We start from the raw sequence: 12050 nt of genomic DNA on the forward strand, positions 1-12050 counted from the left end.
TGAGTATTCCTTTTAGTCATTTCTTTCTATTATTTTCTATTTATTTTTTTAAAATAAATTATATTTTATAGATATTGGACTACTGGGGACCTAGTAAAAAAGTTCTGGGAGACATGAACTTTCTCAAAGACCTACGGGAATATGACAAGGATAATATTCCGGTAAAGAAACATAAGAAACATGATACTTACTGCTTTCTGTCTTTTCTATAAAATATGGTTTATACTGTATGTTTTTTCTACTGAGTTTTAGGTGTCAGTGATGCAGAAAATCCGCAGTGAATATATCACCAATCCTGACTTTGATCCAGCAAAAGTAGTAAAGGCGTCATCTGCAGCAGAAGGATTGTGCCGATGGATTCTTGCTATGGAAGTCTATGACAGAGTGGCAAAGGTATTGGGATTTGTCAAGGCTGATACATGAAAAAATTGGATATGCACCAACACAAACTCTACACAGACAACATACAGACCCACAGCAGTGCATGCTGCAATGCACACTACTGTTTTGGGTCTGTACTCATGACCCATGTGAAAAAGTTTTCAGACACAGACTGCATTGGACGCAGTAGACTCTGAGGTCCTCCTCTGTCTTCTCCATGGTCTGTTGCAACAGGGGCAATTTTTCACATGTTTATGTGAATCTAATAAGACTTCTTCATGTACTCCTTTATTCACTTATCTGCAATTTTATTTTAGGTTGTTGCACCCAAGAAAGCTCGTCTAGCAGAGGCCCAGCAGTCATTGGCTGAAACAATGTCAGTACTGAACCAGAAGAGGGCAGAGTTGAAAGAAGTGGAAGATCGACTAGCTGCCCTTCAGGAGACGTTTCGAGAAAAAACTGAGGAGAAAGCGCGACTGGAGTTCCAAGTAGATTTGTGTGCGAAGAAACTAGAACGAGCAGAGAAGCTGATAGGAGGGCTTGGTGGAGAAAAACACAGGTTTGTCTAGTTGAAAAAGATGTGTTATTATTTTAATCTCCATGATATAACAATCCTGGGGCATCTTTGGATGAATAATTTGACCAATGACTGCTACTAGTTTGGGCTTTGTCTGTGGACACCCCATGATTCTGTCCACTGGATAGGTGATTGCTGGGGATCCCACCATTCAGGCCACTATTGATCTCTAAAATGGGGTTCCTGGGTCCCCATTTGCTTTTCACTGTGCAATTTCAATATGGAGCAGTTTCAGTCGAGCTGCTGGATCACTGCCTCGTACAGACTCCTTCTCACTATATGAACTCATGAGATATAAGTGAGAGAGGGACTGTGGCTCTACTGAAATGTGACAATGCTTCAAAGATGCTATTGCATTGCTCCTTGACACCAGGAGCCGGGTAAATATAGACAAACCCTTTAAATGCCAAAATCAAACTCATGTCAAAATATACCCAGTTCTGTAGTCTATTGCTCCCCATGTTATTTCCATATGTGTTAAGTAACTTCTCATACTATTGAGATGCTCAGGAACATCTTTTAGTAGAGAGATGAGCAACTATCAGATAGCTTGGGAATCACTTATATCCCAGTCATGCAATTGCTATTTAAACTATGTTTCACTTAATAGCCCAAGGGTGCCAATCTGCCACACTAATATAGATATCAGATTAACATAAAATAAAATAATCCTTTAATAATCCCACCATGGGGAAGTTCCGATATCAGACAGGTTCTGCCAACAAAAACCCTATCTGTAGTTATACAGTAGACATAAGTTAACAGCATTGACATTAACTGTTTTTAGATGTTCTATTTAATAGTTTGTATTTATTCCTTGTTTCTTTTATTGTATCTATCATTAGATGGTCCAATGCTGCTGATTCACTACAGAACATGTATGACAATCTGACTGGAGACGTCCTTGTATCTGCTGGTGTCATTGCCTATCTGGGAGCTTTCACTGCTGGTTTTCGACAAGAATGTACCAGAGACTGGAGCAAGCTGTGCAAGGTGGACATTCTGCGGGCTCTTATTTCTTTATATCTGCTGCTAGTACTATGAATATGATCATAAATATATGATTTGGGCCGCACACTAGATTGAAGAATTTAGAACCGATCCAAATATTGAAAATTTTAGTCTAAGCAGGTAGATTTTGGAATTGGAGTATGACATCTAGGCCACCATAGCAGTTATGCCAAGTGATGTGATTTTTGGCCCCTGCTTTGATGTCCGCTATCAGTCTTCCAGCCATGACATCACCTATAACATTCACATTACCCCTGCAGCCAATCTCTGGCCTAAGTAGTCATGTGCCATATATAGAAGCATCACTGCTGAGGCCAGTGTCTGTAGCAGAAGTTCTGTAAATGATGTAAAAGACATCTAAAGATCCAGGATGAACCATTAGGGTAAGATCACATGGAGTTTTTTGGCAGCGGATTATGACGCGGAATCCTCCTCAAAATCCGCCGCCACTCTGCTTGACTTCAATGGGAGCTGCTCATTCTTGCCGCAGATTCTGTTGCTGAATTCGCCGCGGCGTCTGCGGCATGACACTCCCTTCCTGACTAGGCCCATTCATTTATGCCAAATCCAAAGCGGAATTCCACGACTGAATGCCAGTGCAGTGCATCCAGTCGCATCTAGCCATTTTTTGGACTGAGGCGGCCTCCGCATCAAAATCGGTCCAAAAATTCCCGTGTGAACTTACCCTTAGAGCAGCAAGGATTTGATAGCTTGTTCTGTTATGTTATTCTATCATAGGACCAAAAGAACAGACTAAACATTAAAACAGATCTGTGGAATAATGGACAACAATGGATCCCGACTATAATGAAGTCCATCTTTCCATATTTCATCTGTAATTTTTGATAGACGAAAAAGTTGTGCTTGCAGGACTTTTTCGTCCACGATTTTAGATGGCCTCTACTCCAGAGGCCTGGAACGGAGTCTCTGACAAAAATATGAACGTAGCCGAAGTAATGCTTATTTTTTTATTTTATACCCTTGCCCACTGTCATGTAACTTTCTGAAAATCCTGGATAACTCCTTTAGGCTAAGGCCTCCACGTTGCGGAAAAGCAGCTTTTTTTTGTTGCAGATTTTGCTGCGTTTTTTTCAGCAAAAGTTAGGAGTGGCTTGAAAAGAATTGTGGAATATAAAGGAAGCTCTTAGATGTTTCCCTTCTGTTAAATCCATTTTTTACACTGGCTCAAAAAAATGTAGCAAAACCTGCAACAAAAACCGCTGCATTTCCTCGATGTGGGGCCTCAGTCTTCAGAGTCTACCTTTTCTCCATGTATTCCTATTAATGTCACTGCAACCTGCAATACCAGGCTCAACCTTAGCAAGGAGTGGAGCTTATATGTGACGGGGGGGATCAATCTATTTTTCACTTTTAAGATTTTTGTAAAATAAATGATTAAACTGCATAATTAACAAAGATTCAGAAGCTGCGGACATAATACTAGTTGCATATTTGTGCTAGTGCATCATATTTGACTTCTCTATGTTAGGTAGATAAACTATCACACACAATTGCATGTCTTTAAAAGAAAATGCAGAGATTTACCATCAATATTTCCAATTTCAGAGTAAAATGATTCCGTGCTCTGATGACTTTTCACTGAGTAAGACTCTCGGTGACCCAATTAAAATCAGAGCCTGGAATATTGCCGGATTACCGACGGACAGCTTCTCGGTAGATAATGGGGTCATTGTGAGCAACTCAAGACGTTGGTAAGTATTGTGTAGGTTTTACAGATATTTAATTGTATGTCTTATTACCTACTGGTTACATCTGTGTCTTATTAAGAGAGAGATAAGATAAGATAATCCTTTAATAGTCCCACAGTGGGGAAATTTCAGTACTGCTGTTACAGCAGCATAGTAATACAGATAAAGGATAATACACAGTAATATATTACAGAAGTAGACACATATAAGCTGAGAAAAAATACATACTAGGAATCCATAGCAGCTAAGGAAGAAAAGAAAGAAAGAAGACTTCAGGATCGTTTAAGTTCTGTGTGCGGAGTGGTCTCGCTTGATCTGATGTAGATTAAGGAGTGGTTATGTCTATGTCTTATGACATAGGGGTTATTTGTATGTCTAACTATATACTGGTTATGTCTAGGTCTTCTTACATACTGGTTACATCTAGGTCTTCTTACATACTGGTTATATCTATATCTTCTTACATACTGGTTGTCTAGGTCTTCTTACATACTGGTTTTATTCTTCTACAGTTTTGGTAACAGAGTCAGTGTTCCCTTTTGTCTGCTTTGCACAGGCCTTTAATGATAGACCCGCAGGGCCAGGCTAACAAGTGGATAAAGAATTCAGAGAGAGACAACCAACTAAGTGTCATTAAGTTAACAGATTCAGACTATATGCGAACTTTGGAAAACTGTATACAGTTTGGGACGCCTCTTTTGTTGGAAAACGTGGGAGAAGATTTGGATCCATCACTTGAACCTTTACTGTTGAAGCAAACCTTTAAACAAGGTACGTGTGACAATGTCCAATTGTATAATATAGGATCATGGGAAGAATATGCAAATCTGTCTTCCATGATGTAAATAGGAAGACAGTGCCTCAGTCATGCAGCCCAATAGAGGGCGCTCCCTTTAACATCATGCCCGACCTTAATATAGTTACTATTAGTGAGTGTGCCCACTGCAGGTAAAATGTAGTATTACAGGGCAGTCATCCATGTAAGGGTGCGTTCACATGATGTAACGTTGCGCGTGATCTGGCACATATACATGTGCCGGTAGATGACGCGCTCAAAATGCTCCCATTCATTTCAATTGGAGTTAGGAGCGTATACGCCGCGTTATTTTGCGCCCGTGATTTTGCAGCCACAAAATCACGGGCGCAAAATAACGCGGCGTATACGCTCCTAACTCCCATTGAAATGAATGGCAGCATTTTGAGCGCGTCATCTGCCGGCACGTGTATACGTGCCAGATCATGCGCAACGTTACATCGTGTGAACGCACCCTAATATATGGACAACTCAGGTCCAACAGAGTGAGAGCTGCTGTTTCATCGTTTCTGATTCACAGAAGGGGTTCTCAAGCAAGGAAACCCCTACTCAGGAAAATACATAGGAGCTGTGTTTGTGAGATTAACCCTTTGATATCATTTGGTGGTTTGTTGACATCTGCTTTCTGCATCCACTTATTTTATTTGTTTTAGTTACTTTTCTATTGTAACCTTTTTCTTTTTATCCTCGCCTCCTTGGAAAAGATGAAGGTAAATGATGAATTGTAGTTAGCGTATGCATACATTAAAAGAGTTCCACATGTGTTTGTTTTATAATTTGTAGAGATGAGCGAACAGTGTTCTATCGAACACATGTTCGATCGGATATCAGGGTGTTTGCCATGTTCGAATCGAATCGAACACCGCGTGGTAAAGTGCGCCAAAATTCGATTCCCCTCCCACCTTCCCTGGCGCCTTTTTTGCACCAATAACAGCGCAGGGGAGGTGGGACAGGAACTACGACACCGGGGGCATTGAAAAAAATTGGAAAAAGTCATTGGCTGCCGAAATCAGGTGACCTCCAGTTTAGACGAATAGTGGATTTCAAATCCGGGTCATATGAGAATGTGAACTTTGTGACTATGAGACAGGGATAGCTGTACAGGCAGGGATAGCTAGGGATAACCTTTATTTAGGGGGGAATGTTATTAAAAATAACTTTTTGGGGCTCTATCGGGTGTGTAATTGTGATTTTTGTGAGATAAACTTTTTCCCATAGGGATGCATTGGCCAGCGCTGATTGGCCGAATTCCGTACTCTGGCCAATCAGTGCTGGCCAATGCATTCTATTAGCTTGATGAAGCAGAGTGTGCACAAGGGTTCAAGCGCACCCTCGGCTCTGATGTAGCAGAGCCGAGGCTGCACAAGGGTTCAAGCGCACCCTCGGCTCTGATGTAGGAGAGCCGAGGGTGCACTTGAACCCTTGTGCAGCCTCGGCTCTGCTACATCAGAGCCGAGGGTGCGCTTGAACCCTTGTGCACACTCTGCTTCATCAAGCTAATAGAATGCATTGGCCAGCGCTGATTGGCCAATGCATTCTATTAGCCCGATGAAGTAGAGCTGAATGTGTGTGCTAAGCACACACATTCAGCACTGCTTCATCACGCCAATACAATGCATTAGCCAGTGCTGATTGGCCAGAGTACGGAATTCGGCCAATCAGCGCTGGCTCTGCTGGAGGAGGCGGAGTCTAAGGTCGGACCTGAATGGAGACTGGTGTGGAGCGATCTTAGACTCCGCCTCCTCCAGCAGAGCCAGCGCTGATTGGCCGAATTCCGTACTCTGGCCAATCAGCACTGGCTAATGCATTGTATTGGCGTGATGAAGCAGTGCTGAATGTGTGTGCTTAGCACACACATTCAGCTCTACTTCATCGGGCTAATAGAATGCATTGGCCAATCAGCACTGGCCAATGCATTCTATTAGCGTGAACTGAGTTTGCACAGGGGTTCTAGTGCACCCTCGGCTCTGCTACATCAGATTGCTACATCTGATGTAGCAGTGCCGAGTGTGCATCAGATGTGTAGTTGAGCAAAACTGACTCAGCACTGCTAAGTCTCTGCATTCGCATAGGAATGCATTGGCCAGCCTTCGGCCAATCAGCGCTGGCTCTGCCGGAGGAGGCGGAGTCTAAGGTCGGACCTGAATGGAGACTGGTGTGGAGCAATCTTAGACTCCGCCTCCTCCAGCAGAGCCAGCGCTGATTGGTCGAGTTCCGTACTCTGGCCAATCAGCACTGGCCAATGCATTTCTATGGGGAAAAGTTAGCTTGCGAAAATCGCAAACTGACAGGGATTTCCATGAAATAAAGTGACTTTTATGCCCCCAGACATGCTTCCCCTGCTGTCCCAGTGTCATTCCAGGGTGTTGGTATCATTTCCTGGGGTGTCATAGTGGACTTGGTGACCCTCCAGACACGAATTTGGGTTTCCCCCTTAACGAGTTTATGTTCCCCATAGACTATAATGGGGTTCGAAACCCATTCGAACACTCGAACAGTGAGCGGCTGTTCGAATCGAATTTCGAACCTCGAACATTTTAGTGTTCGCTCATCTCTAATAATTTGTGATATAACATATCATTAAGACTCTGACTACAGTACATTGTGAACATTGTGTGTTGTATGTGCTGGGAAAGCACATAGATACACCAAACATAGCCATATACCCCCATTCGCCTAAGTTCCACCAGGACCCTATGCGTCAGCTTCCTTAGTGATCAGAGTTCTCATTGACCATACAGAATGGGGAATCCGAGTCTGATTACTGGGGGACCAACCTCCAGGACCCTCAGCAATCGCAAAATTAGGAAGACCCTGAGTCCCTTGTGTAAATAGATGATGATCGCTCCATTTACTTCTATGGGACTGACAGAGATAGCCTCGTACAGCACTCAGTCAGACCCTTAGAAGTGAATGGAGTGGCGATCACACATGCACACTACTACTTAATTTACACAGAGAACATGGGAACACCAATTCTTATTATTGCTGGGAATTCTAGTGGCGGGACCCAAATGATCAGACACTTATCCCTTAACCTGTGTTGTTAGTGCGCAATCCCCATGTTGAGGGAGATTTATAAACCCATCAATGCATGTTTTCTGGTATAAATAGGTGTTAATGTGGCACACACCCCTTACTTGTGCCAAAGATGCCCTACATCCCTAGTTGTTCATTTAATTTTTGTGAAAGTGGGTTGAGTGGTTTGGGCTGGGGCAGGGACGCCCTGGCCTAACATATTTATTAGAATTGGCATGAAGTGAAGAAGCTTTGTCATCTCTGGAGCCACCTTGTTTTTTCGAGGAGATTTTACAGTAGAAAATCATGTAAAATATTCATTCTGGAAAACATTTAGGACATCTGTGACTGTTATTATAAGATATACTTTGTATTGCTTTCTATCCCTAATAAGAAATATATTTCCTATAATAACTATGTTTTGATATCACATTTAAAGCCATTGTATAATGTCATGCTTGTGTATTTGCAGGAGGCATGGACTGCATCAGACTTGGAGAAGCAATCATTGAATATTCAAGTGACTTCAGATTTTATATCACTACTAAACTCAGAAATCCACATTATCTACCCGAGTTAGCAACAAAAGTGTCACTGCTCAACTTTATGATCACCCCCGAGGGTCTAGAAGATCAGTTACTTGGTATTGTTGTAGCAAAGGAGAGGTTGGTGATTCATGCTACTTTCTTATGTGCATTTGTCTTTAGTAATCCTGTCTCCTTCTTGAGGGGTTGCATGTAAATGATGTATGCAGTGGCATAACTAGGAATGGCGGGGTCTCGTGGCTTACTTTTGACATGCCCCCCGACCCCCTCCCAACCGATGCCAAAGACTCCAACTGACCCCCTCCACATTCCTGTACGCACTATTATGCCCCATAGTGGCCCCAGCACACATTATTATATCCCCTAGTGGCCCCTGCACATAGTATTATGCTCAATAGTGGCCCCTGCACACATTATTATATCCCCTAGTGGCCCCTGCACATAGTCTTATGTCCCATAGTGGCCCCTGCACACAGTATTATGTCCCATAGTGGCCCCTGCACACAGTATTATGTCCCATAGTGGCCCCTGCACACAGTATTATGCTCCATAGTGGCCCCTGCACACAGTATTATGCTCCATAGTGGCCCCTGCACACAGTATTATGTCCCATAGTGGCCCCTGCACACAGTATTATGTCCCATAGTGGCCCCTGCACACAGTATTATGTCCCATAGTGGCCCCTGCACACAGTATTATGTCCCATAGTGGCCCCTGCACACAGTATTATGCTCCATAGTGGCCCCTGCACACAGTATTATGCTCCATAGTGGCCCCTGCACACAGTATTATGTCCCATAGTGGCCCCTGCACACAGTATTATGTCCCATAGTGGCCCCTGCACACAGTATTATATCCCATAGTGGCCCCTGCACACAGTATTATGCTCCATAGTGGCTCCTGCACACAGTATTATGTCCCATAGTGGCCCCTGCACACAGTATTATGTCCCATAGTGGCCCCTGCACACAGTATTATATCCCATAGTGGCCCCTGCATATAGTATTATGCTCCATAGTGGCCCCTGCACACAGTATTGTACCCCATAGTGTCCCCTGCACATAGTATTATGCTCCATTGAGGACACCCATGAACACTTATTATACTCTGGGGTCTTTTCTGACTCCAGAGTATAATAATCGGAGACCCAAGAAGGGGGATACAAACATAAAAAACACTGTTACTTACCTATCACTGGCTCTGCAGCACTCCCCGCTAATGGAGGCCATCTTCAATGACATCTGGGACATCATGTGACACGGGGGCTTGTGTCGCGACACACAAGGATGCAAGCCCCAGTCATATGATGTCAGAGACGTCACTGAAGTAGACCTGAAGCCTGTCTGGAGCCCAGAGAGGTTAGTAACAGGGTTTTTTATGTTCCCGTACCTCTCCTGGGCCTCCGATCATTATACTCCGGGGTCTGAAAAGACCCCTGAATATAATAATGATGTTTGTGGGGCCCGTGGCGTCATTTACCAATCCCAGCCCCTGCCAGGATCGATAAGTAACTCCAGCCGGTAATGGCCTATTTAAAAAAAACACAGCGGTAGCAGCTGTGGAGTGGTCATCAATATCCTAAACCCAGAAAATCCCTTCAATAGCACAGCATGAACATGGTGAAAATCCCCCTAAATACAGGCACCCCTGAGAATCAGAGCCTTAGACCATAACTGTTAGAAACATAGGTTTTTTTGTACTTGCATCTACTGTATACTGTAGCCTTGTTTTTCATATGTGACAAAACTTAACATTATACTTCCCCCCGTTTCTAGGCCTGAGCTAGAAGAAGAAAGAAATGCTTTAATTTTACAGTCAGCAGCCAATAAAAAACAGCTGAAGGAGATTGAAGACAAGATATTGGAGACATTACAGTCTTCAGAAGGGAACATCTTGGAAGATGAGAGTGCCATTCAGATTTTAGATTCAGCCAAGATCATGAGCAATGAGATTACTAAAAAACAGCAGGTCAGCAAAAAGCAAATATGTGTAAATCATATGGACAGATCATGTACCGACTCTCAGCTGCTCAGACACATCTGATACCTTTATGTTTCCTTTAGTGGTAAACTGCATTATCCCAGTAAGGGGGAGGGGGGGTGGACACTTATCGTCTGCTATTTGGTAACCACATATGGCCAAGACCTTGCCCAAAGGCCTATGATGTTGTAGGTAATACTTTAGTTTGCAGTGAGCAGGATTGGCTCACTGGCAGCCACAAGTGTCATGACTTCACTACTTATTGTACTTTGAGTCCCTATCTCATGCAATGATCCTTCTGGCCCTGTACTAGGCAAAACACGGTGAACCAGCTTTATCTGGAGTGTTCCTTTAAATTTTAGCCTTTGGCACAGTAGCATTGCTGGATTGTGATCTGCAACTTCTGAGACTGTATACTTTCTATCTGGTTGTATAGATTGCTGAAAAAACTGAATTAAAAATCGCAGAGTCCAGAGAAGGCTACAGGCCCATCGCCAAACATTCATCAGTGCTGTTCTTCAGTATTGCGGACCTCGCCAACATCGACCCAATGTACCAGTATGCACTAAACTGGTTTGTCAATCTCTATATCAACTCTATTCAGGACAGGTAAGGACTGCTCTAACCTTACACTTGGCTGCAGTATATAAATATATAATGATGTATACAACTTCTTTTTCAGCAATAAATCTAAAATCTTAGAAAAACGTCTCCGTTACCTGAACGATCACTTCACCTATAACTTATACTGTAACGTGTGCCGCTCACTCTTTGAGAAGGACAAGCTTTTGTTCTCCTTCTTGCTCTGCTGCAACCTCCTCATGTAAGTCTTTATCTGGGCACTATGGGTATATAACCATGTACCATACTCTCCGCTAAATATTTACCCATTCTCATTATAGGGCGAGGAAGGAAATTGAACACCAAGAATTTATGTTCCTACTTACTGGCGGTGTAGGCCTGCAAAATAATATAGCAAACCCAGCACCAGACTGGCTACCGGATAAAAGCTGGGATGAGATTTGCCGCGCGAGCGATTTAGCGACTTTTAAGGGATTGAGGTAAATGTTCCAAAAGATACATAAATACATAAATTAGGATGAATTGGGATTATTGTCTTGTTGAGTTAAAGGGATTTTACCATTAAAACCTTTTTTTTTGTGGATAAGACATCGAAATAGCCTTTAGAAAGGCTATTCGTCTCTTACCTTTAGACGTAGTCTACGCTGCGCCGTTCCTTAGAAATACCGTTTTTTACCGTTATGCAAATGAGTTATCTCGCAGCGATGGGGGTGGGCCCCAGCCCTCAAAAATGGGCGTCCCCACTGCTGCCAGAAAAGTGTCTCCAAGCGCCGCCTCCTTCTTGGTCCACTGCGTCATCTTCAATGTCTTCCAGCACAGATTCGTAACTTCTAGCAGAGCAGAGCAGACTGCGCAGGCGCACAGGTGACGGGAAAATGGCCGCTTGCACAGTATTGTTAGCGGACATTTTCCCGTGGCCTGTGCGCCTGCGCAGTCTGCTCTGCTCTGCTAGAAGTTACAAGCCTGCGCCGGAAAAAGACATTGAAGATGACACTGCGGATGAAGAAGGAGGCGGCACTTGGACACTGCTCTGGCAGCGGTAGGGACGCCCCCATCACTTTTTGAGCGCTGGGGCCGCCCCCTTCGCTGCGAGAGAACTCATTTGCATACAGGTAAAAACCGGTATTTCTAAGGAACACAGCAGAGACCACGTCTAAAGGTAAGAGACAAATAGCCTTTCTAAACGCTATTCCGACGTCTTATCCACAAAAAAAGGGTTTTAATGGTAGAATCCCTTTAATATACCGGTAAATTATTTTCAGCAATAACCAATTTGAGGGCCACTACTATTTTAGCAATGGGTAAACATTTTAGGATTTGTTGTGGGTATTGTTCAGTAGTTGACACTTGTCACAAAGACCTTTACTATGTATTTGGTGTTTGCTGTTTATTAACCAATATTTTGTATCTTATTATATCTATTCCTTCTTATA

At 43.3% G+C, this 12050-nt stretch overlaps 1 protein-coding gene across 1 annotated transcript in view; it reads left to right on the top strand.

Annotated features, from left to right (window-relative positions):
* Nucleotides 1-12050, top strand: part of DNAH12 (dynein axonemal heavy chain 12) — a 59643-nt gene that overhangs the window by 33143 nt on the left and 14450 nt on the right. The window contains exons 50-60 of the mRNA XM_075286770.1: nt 72-161; nt 253-393; nt 699-940; nt 1804-1951; nt 3536-3681; nt 4235-4449; nt 7983-8175; nt 9831-10023; nt 10472-10644; nt 10718-10858; nt 10938-11096. Coding sequence (XP_075142871.1) covers nt 72-161; nt 253-393; nt 699-940; nt 1804-1951; nt 3536-3681; nt 4235-4449; nt 7983-8175; nt 9831-10023; nt 10472-10644; nt 10718-10858; nt 10938-11096 — 1841 coding nt within the window. The remainder of the gene's footprint in view (nt 1-71; nt 162-252; nt 394-698; nt 941-1803; nt 1952-3535; nt 3682-4234; nt 4450-7982; nt 8176-9830; nt 10024-10471; nt 10645-10717; nt 10859-10937; nt 11097-12050) is intronic.

Source organism: Leptodactylus fuscus, chromosome 9, assembly GCF_031893055.1.
Source record: "Leptodactylus fuscus isolate aLepFus1 chromosome 9, aLepFus1.hap2, whole genome shotgun sequence".
NCBI classification, from domain to species: Eukaryota; Metazoa; Chordata; class Amphibia; order Anura; family Leptodactylidae; genus Leptodactylus; species Leptodactylus fuscus.